We start from the raw sequence: 16,672 nt of genomic DNA on the forward strand, positions 1-16,672 counted from the left end.
ACGCAGGATCCTGTCAGTGGGGATCTCTGTCTTGGACTCATTCTGAGTACCACGTTATACACGCAATAAATTTTGTAACGACCAATCGACCTTCGACTCGACTATTTATGCGTACAAACTGCACTGTAACTGCTTGTTTCCCTGGTTGCGTATGTAATTTCTTCTGACTCTAGCGTTATTTGATAGAGAGAATTCAGGGTAAGTGTTCAGCATAGAATTTTACTGATAAACGGGACAGTACCTATGTTTTCTGTTTTGATTAATACAAAAATGTCAGCTCGGACAATAATTAGACTGGCAAAAGGGTTTCGTACAGTGCCTCGCACTGTAATGTGACCTGTTGATTTAAAGACGCACCGCACTCCCATCTGCTTAATTCAACCTCTTTGAAGAGCAAAAATTTTGCTTGTACTACTAAAGAATACCGTATTTGGCGATGTAAATGTAATTGCTTGTAATTTCTCAGCTTTGCTATAAAACAGAGTACTAACCGAATCTACGTAAATACGCGAGTAAGAGAATAGAAACAGGAAAAGGTATTACTACAGATGGCACAATTGTAAACAGCTGTGGAACCGGTAGTTACACTGCTCGCGATCGTTAATAGCTAGGAAAAATGCACGTTGGCGTGCATTTGGCATACCGGAGAATAGCATCTTTTCACTCGTGCGGGTGATAACTAATTTTGAACGACCTACCAGAAGCGCTCTTAACAGTTATAATTAACAGAATTATTAATAATTTAAATTTAGCAACAATACCAACCAGCAGCAGTTTCGTAACGACCTTTCGTAACGACCTTCCTAACGGACAGAAATCATCGAAAGCATCAGCCTTGAATATAGAAGACCTTTGCTAAGTTCCGGTGACCGGTCGATGAATCCTGAAATGCAGCTTCGGACAAAACGGTTGACTCGACACAGCTGTGATTGATTCAAACAGGACTATTAACAGAAAACGTTGACGATTTCTTGCTGACAAAATTCAGCATAACGGCACACCGGAAACGTATTGCCTGGTAATCGGCAATTAACTAATACCGCATCACCCATTTTCCGGAACTGACAATGAGAGTATCTACAAAGAAGCAGTAATGCTTATTGTCGCTTCCGGGTGAAATATTGCTGAATCGGCAAATTTGAGGCGATGACCGACGGATCCAACTTTTGTACCGACGGATCCACGCATGCAGCTTTTATCAGCGTACAGCGATGCTACGTGGTACCGTATTGCTGCCGCTTGAACAGGGAAGCTTTAAGCAGTTTACAACAAGAAAACTAATTTAATCTGAAACAACATGAAAGTAATTTAGGACTTATTTTTAGGTACTGAAGAGACGAGCTGCTTATTTAGTTGTCCATATAAAGCAAGGATAATGCAAGCTTCTGCAGGCAAAAGTGATTCGGCACAGTTGCGGTTCTGACTGATAGAATAGAACACAAACTGTCAGAAACGGATACTTAAATTTTTCTTCCACGTCCAGTGTCAATTGATTTAAATTTCGATGCGTCGCGAAACAGCATGCGGCCAATCTGATTCAAAAGGTTGGCAACACAGAACTGAAATTACTCTATAGATGAAACAAAAAACCACTGGCAGCGTCAGTATACGTATATTACTTGTTTTTATACACGTGCTGTTTAAACCCAGTTCTTGTTTTTTTTTCCCCGTAAATATGTTTGTGATGCATCCTGCGCACACGTACAGAGATGGTTCAACTGACCCATTGCACTGCAGTATAAATATGGAAACCCATCAATCAGTTTTGAAAACTGCAGCTCTAGGGCAAAGCAATCAGCAAGCGTCAACGTTTTTACTCGCTTTCAGCCATTCAATGCGGATACCATTGTTTCTGATATAACTGATACTGCATGAAGACACATTGCATTGCTGAATCGAATTAAAACTCCAAAATGAAAGACTTGAGATACGAGTATATCGTGTTTTGGTCTATTGTCAGCTTCGACGGTAAGTCATGCAACGACGGGATTTTTAAAAGTTTCATAATACCGTACAAGACGTTCGTTCTGGAGACCTTCAGTAAAATCTGAGAAATCCTTTTCAGTAAAAATCAATTCCTTTCCCGAATCGAGTACTCTTGTACAATTATTTGATTTTATGAAAATTTTGGTAGGCAGGCTGACTGACGCGGAGACGGACTGCAGCTTTAAGGGTTCGACAGTACTGAACAATGTAATTTCTCCAGCCGCAGCATATCCTTTTCGAACAGACTTAATTACCTTTGAAGAATGCAGTCGGTATTTGAAATATGAACTGGAGAATTCGATATGTATGATGAATTTTAATTATGATCGGTGCAACTTAAAGGCTAAGACTCTTCGTGAAGATAAACTGATGCTCAGAACGTACTTGGAAGTATCCTGTATATACCGGCCGCATGCGCTGGTAGCTAATACCACCAACCTTGTGCGGCAAATCAGTCCGCAGCGCGCCATCCTGTTGAATCTGTTTGAGTGGGAGGCATAGCAGGATCCGGTTACCATTGATATAGTGGAACCCATTCGTAATCAAACCGTGCATCTCGCTGTTCACAACTGCCGATCACCGAATACGACAGCTAAAGTGCACGCACTGGGTGTGCTGCCCAATCTGTACAGTTTCGCGCTTGGATATTGTCCCAACATGACGATCCAGAAGAAGCATTTCGGCAGAATGCCGCAACTACGGATGCTCGCTTTATATGAATGCACAATCAGCACGCTGGAGCCGGGCAGTTTCACGGATTTAATTCATTTCCGTAGTCTGACAATGGAGAGAAATATTATCAGGACGTTGCTGAATCTATACATTCCTGAACCAGCTTACCGTAGATTTACAACCGACGATTACCTCCACTATGTGTAGAATGTGCACTGCGACTGCTTGTTTTCCTGGTTTCGCAGTTTCCTGAAGCAGAAACCGTACTTGATAGAGGGAAAGGATTTGGGTGAGGTGTTCATAGTCGGAAACTATTTATCACCCGCTGTTACAAGAAATGGAAATAAGACGGATGTCTTCAGCGTAGACTGCTCCAGAAACGTGACCTTGGAAAATCTTTGGACGGGCAATGAGTTTTCGTATAATGTCAGATTGTCAGTTGTTTTAATGTGACATGCTGAACTGTGTACTTACCTGAGTTATCTAGTATATTTGCATTTGTCTACTTTCAAGCGTTGTTTAGGAGGTAAAAATACTGGCATATGTATATCACGCAACCGTGTCAAGGTTATGCACCCCGTTAAAGGAAGACGGAAGTACAGCTTACAATTAGGACGAAATGGTCGCATACCCAACATCTCCACATTCAGTACGTATGCAGCGCAGTGCACTGTACGACTGAGGTCAAAATATCCGTTTCGTACAAGTGCACGGCACCGCTTGCGTACAGAATGCTGGGTATGGGGCTATGCGACCATTTAGTCCTACATTGTAAACTTGTTCAGTATAACAAAATCAACGCGATAGTTGCAGCTTCATTGTCAGGCAGAACGACTGAATCTAATCACAGGTTATGGTTATGGTTCTGATCGCAGTAAGTACTATAAACTAAAAACGAAGTAAATACAAAGTAAGTACTCGTATTCGATTTCAGATGTTATGTAGATACTAACAGAAGCATACCGTAGTATCTTTTTGTTTTCCGGAAATATAGCTTAAACCTGGTGCCTCAAACTCAACATTCATGTTAGGCCGGTTAGGAGTTGAATAAATGCTTGCCTGCGATTAATCAATAAATCATTCATTAGTGTGTTCCTGCGAAATGCATAGTAGTTAAGGGTATAAAATATATGTCATTTAATGCTGAAAGCATTAAATGTCGTTAACGCAGAGCTCTCGTAATGCTTGGCAACAGTGATATTTGTTAAGGTCACAAGCAGAGCGAGTATTAATACGTCGTATGAAGTACAGCAATATTATAATTTTAAGATCTTTAACCATTTTGCGCAATAAAAAATGGGTCCTACAACGCGTTCTTCAACCAAACCTAAAAAGAAACGTGTTGGGGTGACAAAAAAGAAGCCATCCGAAGAAGTCAACCGAACCTCTCCCGATTCTCTCCATCTTGCTGCTATGGAGCAAACGATTTCCCAGTTGCAAAGTCAACTGGCTGCCTTAACAGTGCCCATGGCTTCGCCCACAGCAGGGACGAGTGTCGCTGATCTTCCTCGCCGGTCAATTCAACCCCCTTTCATTGACCTATCCCAGCCATCAGGTGGGTCACAGCGTCCTCCGTCATATATGGGCTTGCCCGCACTGGATCCGACTCTATCCAAGCAGCTGGCTGATCGTCTCTCGTTTATCCAGTTGCATAAACTGCAGCCTATGCATCGTGGTATCGATACATCATCGGAACCCAGCACTTATATTGCTGATTCGGAGGGCAAGCTTATTCCTGCAGCTTCAACCACCAGCCGCAGAAAAATCGACAGCTTCAATTCCTGGCTGGAGGCATTTTTAATTTTCATCCGTTATCGCATCTTCCATCATCCAGACTTGGCCCCGGGTTTTCTGGCTTACATTGATATCATTAGAGGTTTAGCATTAACACGACCTTTATTGATTTGGTTAGATTACGACCGCCGGTTTCGTGAAAGGATGACCTTCCCTGATGTGAATGAAACAGCTTGGTTTTCGGAAGATTCGTCCATCATGGCGGATGTGTTGCGTTCCATCCCTACCTTTCCCGCGGTTTACCAGCCACCTCCGCAGAACTTAAGTTTTACCTCATCACTTCAATTGCCGCCGCATCCCAATGCCGCTTTTAATCCATCTGCAAAGCCGCCTTACGGATGCTTCGTCTGCCGCGATCCGAATCATTACGCGACCTTTTGTCCTCAACGTGCAAAGCCTGTTATGTCAAACGCTCCATCTCAGCCATCCGCCTCTCGTTTAACGCAGCCCTTTCGCGGGCCCCGCGTTGCCGTATGCAGGGACTACAACGCGGGAAAGTGCCAGTCCCCATGCCCCCATCGAAGAATACATGTGTGCGACCAGTGCTTCGAAACCAGTCACACTCGCGAGCACCATACCGGTCCCAGTAGCAGCTAACCCATTTACGCCACTCCGCCCTTTTAAGTTCCTGGGTTATTTGCGTAAGTATCCTAATCGGGCAGCAGTAAACAGTTTCATTGCAGGATTGTTGTACGGTTTCGTCATCGGGTTTACCGGTTCTCAGCACTCGCGTTACACTCCCAATGCCCTGACAGCTCGCAACCATCCTGAGATTGTACGAAAGTACCTTGCCAAAGAAATCAGTCTGCGTCATACGCTAGGACCTTTCGATTACATTCCGCTGCCACATTTCGTCATTTCTTCTCTCGGTGTCCGACCTAAAAAGACCGGCGGAGCGAGACTAATCATGGATCTGTCTCGTCCTTTCGGCGACTCTGTGAACGATTCGATTTGTCAAAAAACCTATTCAATGAAATTCTGTTCTGTAGACGACGCTGTGAGAATCGTTACGCGGCTCGGCAAAGGCGCGTTAATGGCAAAGATGGACCTCAAGCACGCCTTCCGTTTAATCCCGGTACACCCGGATGATTGGCATCTCCTGGGGTATTCTTTCGACAATAAGTACTACTTTGATGTTGTTTTGCCTTTTGGCTGCCGTTCGTCTCCGGCGATATTCGATCGCATGGCTTCGTTTGTGCACTGGATTATCGTTCACGTGGGAAAGTTTGCAGATGTTTTACACTACATGGACGATTTCTTCTTTGCTGGTGTTTCTAACTCTCCGATGTGTAGACTCGCCACGGAACTGATGGCCATCCTGTGTCAGGATCTCGGTGTTCCTTTAGCCCCGGAAAAGACGGAAGGTCCGTCTGCCCAGTTGACCTTTCTGGGCATTTGCATTGACTCCGAATCTCAAACGCTCTCGATTCCTGCATCAAAAGTCCAAGAGCTCCAAAACGAGTTCGTAGTTTTCTCGGCCAAAACATCCTGCTGCAAGCGTGACCTTTTGAGTCTGATCGGAAAACTCAGTTTTGCAACAAAATGTATACCTGCCGGGAGAATTTTTCTACGTCGAATGATCGACACTTCGCTGTCCGTTAAAGATCTGCGTCAACATGTAACTCTTTCCCGTGAATTCCACGCAGACCTTCAGTGGTGGATTCGGTTTTTACCTCTGTGGAATGGTACAACTTCTTTTATCGAACCAAACTGGACTGACTGTGCTTCTCTGCAGATATTCACCGATGCATGTGGCTCTGGCTGTGGTGCAATTTTCGGTTGCCGGTGGTTTTATATCTCTTGGCCGGACAGCATCTTATGCGTCCAGCCGCATATAACCTGGTTGGAAATGGCGCCGATATTCTTTGCTTGTTCTAACTGGGGATCGCAGTGGCATGGCAAGCGGTTGACCTTTTTCACCGACAACCAGGCAGTGTCTCAAGTCTGGGCAAAGTTTTCTTGTAAGCATTCGGGGGTGATGGATCTCGTTCGTGCGATTCATTTTGAAGCTGCGCGCCATAATTTCCACATACGAATTAAATACCTTCCTGGGTGCGAGAATTTAGCGGCCGATGCATTATCCCGGCATGAGATGGTCAAGTTTTTTGAAGCACATAAGACAGCTTTTGCAGAACCGGACATGTTTACGCCTGATTTCCCAGCCTTTCTTCCTACCTTGATCGGTTCTCAACGTTCACGCCGAAAGTAGTATTCAGAGCGCATAACCATTGGTTAGGTTCACAACTAGTAATCAATATTATGTTGCAGGATGCCCGTTGATGAATCAAGCGCAGTTTAACTGCACTATTACTTCGCTACTGCACGCTCATTTAGCCCCCTCAAGCCGTCAGGCATACGGATCTGCACTACGTTGCTTCAACAGCTTTTGTTCTACTTTCAAGTACATACAGATGCCCACGGATTCTCATGTCCTTCAGAATTTTGTGGCATTCTTGTACCAGAAAGGTCTTTCGTGTGCAACTGCACGGGTATACCTTTCTGCCGTTATCACTCATCATCTTTTAAACGGCCATCGCGATCCCTTGCCGGATAAGCGGTTTGTGGCATTCATGTTTTCTGGATGGACGAGAATCCGTGGGCAATCTGTCCGCAAACGCGATGGAATTACTTTGGACAAACTAGTCTTTCTCCTTCGTTTTATTTCTTCTCTCCCCATTCCTTCTTACACTATCGCAATGCTTCGGGCTGCCGTTACTGTATCTTTCTATGGTTTTCTTCGTGTTTCCGAGTTCTGTGCTCCCAAACAGACAGCCATTTCCCTGTCAACTCTTCTCAGATCTGATGTGGCTATTTCAGCGCATGGTCTTCTTCTGACTCTAAAAATTTCGAAGTCTTCTCAGTTTGCTCCTGTAACAGTTCTGCTTCCTCCTCTGCGTAGTGAAACTTGTCCAGTTCTTAACTTTCGTAATTACTTAATTTTCCGAGATCGATTTCATACTTCTGTGTCTCCTTTGTTTATGTTTCATGATGGAGTTTTCCTAACGCGTCAGTATCTGACTACATTATTCAAGAGATGCCTCGGTCCTGCATACTCATGCCATTCCATTCGAATTGGCGCTGCAACTACAGCTGCCATCGCCGGAATCCCAGCGGATCAGATTCGAATGCTTGGCCGTTGGTCAAGCGATGCAGTTAATCGTTACATTCAGTCTGACACTCTCCTTATTTCAAAATTGCTTACTAATATGTCATCTGTACTGGCGGTTTAGTTTTTCAGTAAAATTGCCGTTTGTGTTTGGTTCCGCTCCGGGTTGGGGGTTGCGTTCCGCTTTGGGGGTGTCCGGCGCGGTTTGTGTTTATTTGCCAAGCGACCAGCGGTTGCCTTCCGTCGTCAGTGCACCGCACGGACATCGTGCGGCATAGACTACAAGCCCCGGCATCCTTTAAGCGGCAAAAGATGTCACTTCCGAGAGCTCGATAAGCGTTAATGTCATTTAATGCTGAAAGCATTAAATGTCGTTAACGCAGAGCTCTCGTAATGCTTGGCAACCAGTGATATTTGTTAAGGTCACAAGCAGAGCGAGTATTAATACGTCGTATGAAGTACAGCAATATTATAATTTTAAGATCTTTAACCATTTTGCGCAACCCTCCCACCCGGCCCTTGGTGATCTAGTTATTAATAACATGTTGCTTTGCGTTCATTCGTGTGTATCATGTGATTTATGGTGATTAAAATGGGGTGTCCGGCGCGGTTTGTGTTTATTTGCCAAGCGACCTGCGGTTGCCTTCCGTCGTCAGTGCACCGCACGGACATCGTGCGGCATAGACTACAAGCCCCGGCATCCTTTAAGCGGCAAAAGATGTCACTTCCGAGAGCTCGATAAGCGTTAATCATTCATTAGTGTGTTCCTGCGAAATGCATAGTTGTATAAGAACTTTAAGCATAGATTATACGGTAGCTCTAAAAACAACTCAAACTACAGGAATGGTTGCCCAGGAATGGTTGACTACGAATGGTTACAGGAATGGTTGTTGGAATTCTTACAGTTGTATTAAAAATGATAGTTCGATACGTACAATACTTGCACAACAAATGGGGCCAACGCAAGGCGTGCGAGAATGGGTGCATTGATAGTCTGTGCAATATACTCGTACTCGTAATACTATACAATAATAATTAGGCGCCATCCATAAATTACGTCACGCAAAAAATTGGACATTTTGATACCCCCCTCCCCCTGTGTCACCAATGCTAACAAACTGAGATCCCTCCCCTGAGCGTTACGTAACAAAATGAGAACCCTCCATCGATATAGCATGTTGACGTCATCATCGTAACAAATTTTTAAAGCCCCCTCCCCTCGTAACAAACAGTAACGCTTTCAGGACCTCCCCCCTCCCCCTACTTGCGTGACGTAATTTATGGATGGCGCCTTATCCGTAACGTAGTTTTGGAATCGTGCGCTCTTTATTGATCTGGCTAGTGGCTGGTATGATGGCATCGCAGCAGAAGGCAACTGAATAGAAAGGAAGGAATCGCAGCTACAGAAACAAGATAGAAACAGCAGGAGTTGCTAAGAAAAACAAGCAAAAGAGAAGCAGAAAGTACAGAATACAGAATCTCGTGAATACACCACAGTCTGATACTAATAATTATTGTGATATGTCCGTTTCTTTTGCATACATGCTGTGTATATTGTTTATTATACAATCTTCTTTTGCAAATTATTCCGGATTGCGGCAGATGCTCAACAACATTTTGAACGTACTGATTTTCCAAGAGGCCGGTCCGCAACATCTACGCTGTAACAGTGATAAAAAACGTGGTCTTAGCTGGTCTTGTGAGAAATAATAGAAACTACAGAAAAAGCATTTAAAAGACAAAACTGACAACAGAAATTTACAAAACTCTTACCGGTACCTGTTCGGTTTTTCGAAACCGCGCATTTCATCTGTACTCAGTTTTGATTTGAGTATAATTTTTTCTTCTTATTGCAGATTCTTAGGTTCAAAAATTCTGTCACACTTAAAATTTTTTATACAAACGTCCAGCCGTCCCGCCCATCGAGACGAGGAAGTTCTAGCAACCCACCCTGGGAAACCCTCAACATTCTGCTGACACTAGGACTTTCCGAGTCTACCACGAAGCTGTGCATTCAGAAGCTGATAATAACACTCCATAAACTGGTGACAAACATTCACTGTACTCGTGGCCGTAGTATTGTATATCAGAAAAACCACTTCAAACTGGTGACTTGATGGAGAGCGTGGACTTTTTAGTAACATTTCCGTTCGTAAAGTTATCGCGGCAGAAAACAGTCAAAATACTACCGTTGCTAGACGTGTCAGAGCCGGTAATTTTTCGGTACACTTAATGCCCAACCGTTTTCACATACCAGATTGAGAGCTGGTATATTGAAATTGAGATTATGTGCCGGCTGTGCACAGATTGCATATACGCTTTCCTATTTTCTTCTTCCGGCTTAGCAGTTTGAGTTTGCAGCTTACAATTAGCACAACGTCCCTACGGCATTGCAGGCACTGCATTGCGAACATCGCTGAGCTCGCACAACGGCTTTGCATAGCGGGGTAACAATCTTTGAGAAATATGCAGGATGGACTTTAATAATTAATTAAAATTAATTAAGCGTCGCCAATTCGCCGGTAAGCTTTCCGTTCATCAAAATTGAAGAAAAACTTGAATGTGAACAAAAATTTGAACAAAAGGTAATTCGGCTACTTTTTTTTGTTAAGAAGAACCACCTATCTTGACCAGGAATAAAGCGGAACTGCTACACTTTGTGTACGAGTCTGTATACGGTCTGTCTTGGCCAATATGAGTCGCCAGTTTATTTGTGTTGAGTTGTAGTGGCTTTAGTAGGAAATTCATTAGCATTTAGCAGTATCAGTAGTCTCGTGCAGTCTTGCACCACTATTTCTCAGTCAAGCAAATGCACAGCAAATATTATTTCAAGAATCACCACTGGTACTGTACAGAGGATAGCGAATATTCTTGCGCTGAATCTGTTTACTGCAACTGCCACAGGCCACAGGTTACTCATACAGTTTTATTTTTTGATCTCTATTTCAGCAAAGAATTTAGATGAATTTTTATTTGGGTTTTTACACACAAAACTAATGCGCTTTCAGGAAGTCCGAAGTTTGAACCCGGCTTTCTCATATACCACGGCGCCGATAAGGAGATACTCTGTCACCAGTTTACGGTGCTATTATCATGATTCCGAAAATACAGCTTCGTGGCAGACTCGGAAAGCCCCAGTGTCAGCGGAATGTTAAGAGCTCCCAGGGTGGACTGCTAGAACTTTCTCGCCTCAAGGGGAGAACGGCTCGATGTTTGCAAAAAAAATGCCAGCTCTCACAGAAATGTGAGAACTTCATCAAATCGGGGAATCACTTAAAACGAAAAACAAAACCCTAGAATCGACAATGCCGTAATACTGAGTACATATAAAGGACCATGATTTTCAAAAATCAAGCAGGTACCTGCAATGCAAGGCTTCTTTGATTTAGGTTGCCGTTTAAGCCTTTTAACTGCCAGAATGTCAGTTAAAATGCCGTCTGCGGCCGTTGTCATAGCTGTGATGTTGCAGATCGGTTTTCACCAGTGCAGTGAGTTCTGATTATGGTTTTACATCAGCTGTAGGCTGTAGCGACGTACACGTGTGCTGTTCGAAAAAATCTTTCGGTCAACTTGTATTTGTTTACAGGCGCACAGTTATCATCGGGTGCAACATTCAAATGCCAATCCAAATTTGGCTACTTTGTCGACCCAGCAGACTGTGGGAAATATTACATCTGTAGTTTCGGAAATGGCGTGCAGCAAACATGCCCCGATGGATTACAGTTTTCCTTGCGATTACGAAATTGTGATTGGACGCGAAATGTGAAATGCATTCAGCATAATGGTGAGTGCGGCTGCCTGTGCTGCTTGTACACTGACTGTCTTTAGAAGATTATCAAAAGGATGTTCGATATGCGTTTAGCTTTTGCTTGGGTAAATCAGGAACATTGTTTTTTTCGTGAATGGCAGCTATCAAATTTTCATAACTATGCGAAAGATAATAATCAACCATGCGTCAATGCGAGTTACACTTACGTTCCACAGTTACTGTAGTTATATTTCTGACATCTTTGTGAATTTACTAATTAAAGAACCTTTAATAAGTATCATGGTACGAGTACAAACTATGCACTCGTACAAACTATGAATTTACTAAGTACAAATGCGCTGAACCCGTTAACAGCTACTCGTAGAAATTAACGATCATGAGGCTACCATTAATGTGCGCCTCTTTTCAGGTTATACGTATCGCGAAGGTGAAGGTTATCTAACACCTGGTACAACAACCGATGTTTCCACGACACTGGACATCAACCTCTTTCCTTTAAGCAGCACATGTACGTTTCCTCAGTCTTTGCTCAAACTCGATACTACAATATAAACACTCAACGTATTCGATCATTACATGCACTAAAGATTGTCCGCTTATCAGAATTGTTTTTTTGCTCGTCGACGTAGCCCAGCTCAAAGGTAATACAGAAGAGCCAAAACTGGAGATAAGCCCGGCAGAACCGTGTACCAAGTCCACCTGCCAACCCCCCAGTTGCCGGTGCGGTAGCACCGATACTCCCAACGCCATGGATCCCGATGACATTCCGCAGATGATCCTATTGACCTTCGAAGGTGCCGTGACTGACTCGGCAATGAACGTGTATAAGAATACGCTCACGAGAAAAAATCCCAACAACTGTCCCATCCGAGCGACGTTTTTCGTATCCCATGAATGGACGGACTACTCCCATGTCCAAAATCTGGCGAATCAAGGAAACGAAATCGCAGTGCTAGGAGTATCGTAAGTGTGAAATTTGTCCAATTACACGCAAGGCGTTCGATGAACCATCGTATTCGTCCATCCTTGAACGGGACTAATGATGGCACATGGAACAACCTACGCATAATTGCAGTTGTACGATATACCGTACTTATAAAAGTTTTTTAATAAAAGTTTAACTTATAAAATAACTAGTATAACTTATAAAAGTTTTAATTGTATAAAAGTTTTTTAAATACTTACTTCAGTTACTTTTATTAAGAGTGTTACTCGTACCTTATTACAGCTGTTGGGATTTTGTGGCTATAAATAACTGCGCTTGCTCATTAAAATTATTTTTTTTCAAATGTACCAAAATAACTTTATGCACATTAATTTTCCGCTAATAATAGAAAATTGAAACATATTTTTCATTTAATGTATGCAGTGAGTGGTGCTTGCTGTTGTGCATCTTGTGAATAAAGAATTTTTACCGTAGTAAGAAAAGGTTAAAAGAAAATACTTGCTCTGGTCTCGTTTTTTATAAGTTGACGTTTATTGCAATGCATCCTCTGCATTGCATCCGAAAAGGTTATGGATTGCATGCACTGACGTGGTTAACTACCGCGCAGGTAGTCGTGGTCATTTTATGTCAGAACCAAAAAAAAAAAACAGGCAAAATAAAATTAGTCACGTGCAAAGCAATTTAACGCTAAGAACGCTAAGAAGTAAGAACTGCTTTCTCTGCCACCTTAACTTATGTACGGATATGCACATATTCCTCTGTATCTCTTCTCGAATAAGCTGCTGATGTAAAATACCTTGTTAATAGAACATCTACCGTACGTTGTACAACGTTTAAAACGCACTATCATCTGTACCTGTTTAGGATGAAGTATAGTGGCAATCGGTCAATGAATTCCTGGGAAGACGAAGTCCAAGGTCAGCGCAGGATCCTAAGCAAATTTGCCAACATACCTGAGAGGGAAATCAGAGGCATGCGTGCTCCTTATCTGTCCATCGGCGGCGACAATCAGTTCCAGATGTTGAGCAATAACGAATTCGTCTATGACTCATCGATGCCGGTCTTTGAAAACGAACCACCTTTTTTTCCATTCACGCTGGACTATCGCATTAACAACGTCTGCATGGTGGATCCATGCCCTAGTGGCTCTTTCCAGGGCATCTGGGAGATGCCCATCGTGATGTGGAATGATCGGTCAGGAGACCGATGCAATACGGTGGATACATGCACTGATCCAAAGAATCAACAAGAAGTATACGAACTCTTGATATCCAACTTCGAGCGACACTACACCAACAACCGCGCGCCGTTTAATATTTTCACTAGCGAGGCTTGGCTCTCTAAAGAAATAAATCAGCGAGCGTTCCGCGAGTTCCTGGATACTGTGTTGGATCAGACGGACCAGGCGCAATATCGTAATGTTTACTTCGTCACCATGAGCCAAGCGATACAGTGGATGAAGACACCCACTGATTACGGTGATATCAAAACCTTTAAGCCCTGGCAGTGCACCGACACACCCAAAACCCAGCCCTGTAGGAAGCCCAACCCCTGCACTCCCTGGTTCGAGAAGAACAAAGAGATCCGTCCCATGAAAACATGCCAGAAATGCCCCAAAAACTATCCATGGGTTGGTAATGCATACGGTCATTAAGACGTTGTGTCAGGCATTCTGATCAATTAACACGTCATATATAACTGTGCTACCTCATGTGATGGCATGCATGTTTTACGTCGCTCATGATATCGTCCCGTTTATTTAACTTTCGTGCTATACCTTTATAGCTCTGATGTCGTCGTCGAATACTTGTTAACTTTACCTTGTACAGACTGTACAGCTGATCATGACTGAGAGCGGTATTCCATCTGCACTTACATTTCTGAAAAGCAGAATCGTTTTGTTTAGTTTTCGTTTTTACGTTTTGAACCAGTACTAGTAAGACAGAAGGAAATAAAACTATTTTTTCTCAATGACATAATTTCATAATTGGCTTCCAAAAATTATAATACGCGTAGCCAAAAAAGTATTAAGCATCTATATTATGTACAAACTTTTGCGCATGTCTACGTACTATACATATCTGTACGTACTCGTACTTATTGTTACGTATGTTTATCCAGTGCCGCTCTACTGTAGTGCAGTGTACTGGCGTAGCTTTATAAGCCTGCTACTGACCGTAAAACCCTGAAGGGCGGAGCCTAGCTGCTCCGAAAAACAGGATAGACGTCTACGAAAAAATTTGGTCGAAGCCGAAACTTTTGGTCGTAACTTGATCGTTTGAACATTTGGTGGTTCTAGCAGAAAGAAAAAGTCTGAGCGGTCAGAACCATATGGGTTTGGTTTGGTAAATTTGACCTGTAGCTGAAAATAACAGGTATCAAGCAAGACCACCGGAAACGGGCGTCAGACGTGGGCAACCAGATAATTTAGCGCCAAGAATGCAGTGATGCACACAACGAAGCCAGTCGTATGGCATGAGATAAGCGCAACAGCTGGGATTGTCGATATGGAGTATGACAGTTTATTAACAGTTTATACGTTACCATCTGGGAAGGTGTCTTGATGTAATGGACTATTGGCGGAAAATTCGGAAAATCCGTTATGTCTTCCATCGATCAGAATCATAGCAGAGTAAAATCAGCCGTTTACCGGAAGTTGTATTTATCTATTACTAAATAAGTTCACGTCAGGTTTAGGATTTGTGTCAAATCTGCACTGCTTAATCGTTTTTTTAATTGTTTTCCTTTATATGCAGATTTAAGCATGTTTTACTGAAACTCATTACTTTTACTGAGCGGTTTGATATGAAGCTGCGTTGTAAACCATCGCTAATAAGCGCCCGTCATCCAGCGCGTATACGTATCTCAAAAACTGAAATCAAGGAAATGCAAAATTAAAATAATAAATCAGCAGTTCTCATTAGAGCATGCGGCTTTGTAGGAAAATTCACTGCCTGTCCAAATATTGTCCAAGGTCACGTTCTTGGAACAATCTATGCTGAAGACATCTGTCTTATTTCCACTTCTTTCAACAGCTGGTGATAAATAGTTTCCGATTATGAACACTTCACCTAGATTCTTTTTCTCTATCAAGTACGGTCTCTGCTTCAGAAAGCTGCGCAACCAGGCATACGAGCAGTCGCAGTGTACATCGTACAAATAATGGAGGTAGTCGTCGGTTGTAAATCTACGGTAAGCTGGTTCGGGAATATATTGATTCAATAACGTCCTGATGATATAGCTCTCCAGTGTCAGACTGCGCAAATGAATCAAATCGGTAAAGGTTCCCGGCTCCAGCGCGCTGATTGTGCTTTCATAGAACGCGATCATCCGTAGTTGGGGCATTCCGCCGAAATGTTTCTTCTGGATCGTCACGTTAGGACAATATCCGAGAGCGAAACTGTATACATTCGGTAAAAGACCAAGTGCGTGCACTTTGGCGGTCGCATTCGGCGCCCGACAATTGTTCACGGCAAGGTGTATGGTTTGATTACGAATGGGTTCCACTATATCAATGGTAACCGGATCCTGCTCTGCCTCCCACTCAAACAAATGCAACAGGACGGCGCGCTGCGGACTGATTTTCCGCACATGCTTGGTGGTATTAGCTACCAGAGCGTGCGACCGGTAAAAGCAAGTCACCTCCCAGTACGTGTGCAGCATGCCAGCCTTGCGGGGATTTTCAGCATTTACGTTACACCAATTACTGAAATCCATCACATCTGTACATATCGATCTCTGCAGTAAATATTTCAAATACAGACTGCATTCTTCAACGGTAAGTAAGTCTGTCCGAAAAGGATATTCTGCGGCTGGAGAAACTGCATCGTGTATTACCGTTGAATTTTTAAGGCTGCAATCTCCGTCAGCCAGCCCACCTAGGAAAATTTCCATATAATTAAATGGATAGTTATGCATAATTTCTGGAGGGTGATAGTTTTTACTCGTACTAAAACGAATTTCTCTTAAGTTATGCTATAATAGGGAACGTCTCACATATTATAAAATAAAAATTCTGCCGTTGCATGTCTTACCGTCCATGTTGGAGATGAACCAAAACATTATAAACCAGCGTCTCATTTTCGATAGTGTACAGTACCGCATCGCAATATCATCAGTAATGCATGAATACCGGAGGTATCTGCATTGAATGCGAAGAAAACGTTGGTGCTTGCTGAATCATTGATCGTGATATGGCTTTGTCGATTTGCCCTTGGGCTGCAATTTGGGAAACTGGTTAATGGGTTTTCACCAAGCGAAACGAACCCACATTTCTAATCGAGCGAAGCGATCCCAGATTTGAAGCAGTTCGAGGGTTCTTTGTATATTAAAATTGCAACGGTAAGGACTCATGATTTTTGGCCATCGATTGGCTTTTAAGCTACCAGCGATTTTCTTC

General features: G+C 43.1%; 4 protein-coding genes across 4 annotated transcripts; 3 read left to right on the top strand and 1 right to left on the bottom strand.

Annotated features, from left to right (window-relative positions):
• Nucleotides 1-3,945: 3,945 nt before the first annotated feature.
• On the top strand, nucleotides 3,946-7,096 carry LOC129589862 (uncharacterized). Its single transcript, XM_055484757.1, has 2 exons — nucleotides 3,946-5,093; nucleotides 6,721-7,096. Exon 1 carries the CDS (start codon nucleotides 3,955-3,957, stop codon nucleotides 5,047-5,049), a length of 1,095 nt encoding a protein of 364 aa, XP_055340732.1. The 5' UTR covers nucleotides 3,946-3,954; the 3' UTR covers nucleotides 5,050-5,093; nucleotides 6,721-7,096.
• Nucleotides 5,360-6,782, top strand: LOC129589861 (uncharacterized). The gene has a single exon (XM_055484755.1). The coding sequence runs from the start codon at nucleotides 5,360-5,362 to the stop codon at nucleotides 6,659-6,661; it is 1,302 nt and encodes a 433-aa protein (XP_055340730.1). The 3' UTR covers nucleotides 6,662-6,782.
• A 3,837-nt stretch (nucleotides 7,097-10,933) lies between the features above and the next one.
• Nucleotides 10,934-14,138, top strand: LOC129589884 (chitin deacetylase 7-like). The gene is made up of 5 exons (XM_055484784.1): nucleotides 10,934-11,046; nucleotides 11,145-11,342; nucleotides 11,737-11,835; nucleotides 11,957-12,290; nucleotides 13,138-14,138. Exons 1-5 carry the CDS (start codon nucleotides 10,977-10,979, stop codon nucleotides 13,925-13,927), a joined length of 1,491 nt encoding a protein of 496 aa, XP_055340759.1. The 5' UTR covers nucleotides 10,934-10,976; the 3' UTR covers nucleotides 13,928-14,138.
• Nucleotides 14,139-14,985: 847 nt separating this feature from the next.
• On the bottom strand, nucleotides 14,986-16,410 carry LOC129589869 (uncharacterized). Its single transcript, XM_055484768.1, has 2 exons — nucleotides 16,308-16,410; nucleotides 14,986-16,151 (listed from the first exon to the last, which is right to left on the bottom strand). The coding sequence occupies exons 1-2, from the start codon at nucleotides 16,375-16,377 to the stop codon at nucleotides 15,181-15,183; spliced, it is 1,041 nt and encodes a 346-aa protein (XP_055340743.1). The 5' UTR covers nucleotides 16,378-16,410; the 3' UTR covers nucleotides 14,986-15,180.
• Nucleotides 16,411-16,672: the final 262 nt, after the last annotated feature.

Source organism: Paramacrobiotus metropolitanus, unplaced genomic scaffold (genome assembly GCF_019649055.1).
Source record: "Paramacrobiotus metropolitanus isolate TYO unplaced genomic scaffold, Prichtersi_v1.0 Parri_scaffold0000037, whole genome shotgun sequence".
Classification (NCBI taxonomy): Eukaryota; Metazoa; Tardigrada; class Eutardigrada; order Parachela; family Macrobiotidae; genus Paramacrobiotus; species Paramacrobiotus metropolitanus.

Coding starts and splice junctions, on each gene's coding strand:
- LOC129589862 (XM_055484757.1), top strand. CDS start 3,955: ATGGGTCCTACAACGCGTTCTTCAACCAAACCTAAAAAGAAACGTGTT.
- LOC129589861 (XM_055484755.1), top strand. CDS start 5,360: ATGGATCTGTCTCGTCCTTTCGGCGACTCTGTGAACGATTCGATTTGT.
- LOC129589884 (XM_055484784.1), top strand. CDS start 10,977: ATGTCAGTTAAAATGCCGTCTGCGGCCGTTGTCATAGCTGTGATGTTG. Junction 11,343..11,736: donor GAAATGCATTCAGCATAATG/GTGAGTGCGGCT, acceptor GCCTCTTTTCAG/GTTATACGTATCGCGAAGGT. Junction 12,291..13,137: donor ATCGCAGTGCTAGGAGTATC/GTAAGTGTGAAA, acceptor GTACCTGTTTAG/GATGAAGTATAGTGGCAATC.
- LOC129589869 (XM_055484768.1), bottom strand. CDS start 16,377: ATGCGGTACTGTACACTATCGAAAATGAGACGCTGGTTTATAATGTTT. Junction 16,152..16,307: donor GTTCATCTCCAACATGGACG/GTAAGACATGCA, acceptor AAATTTTCCTAG/GTGGGCTGGCTGACGGAGAT.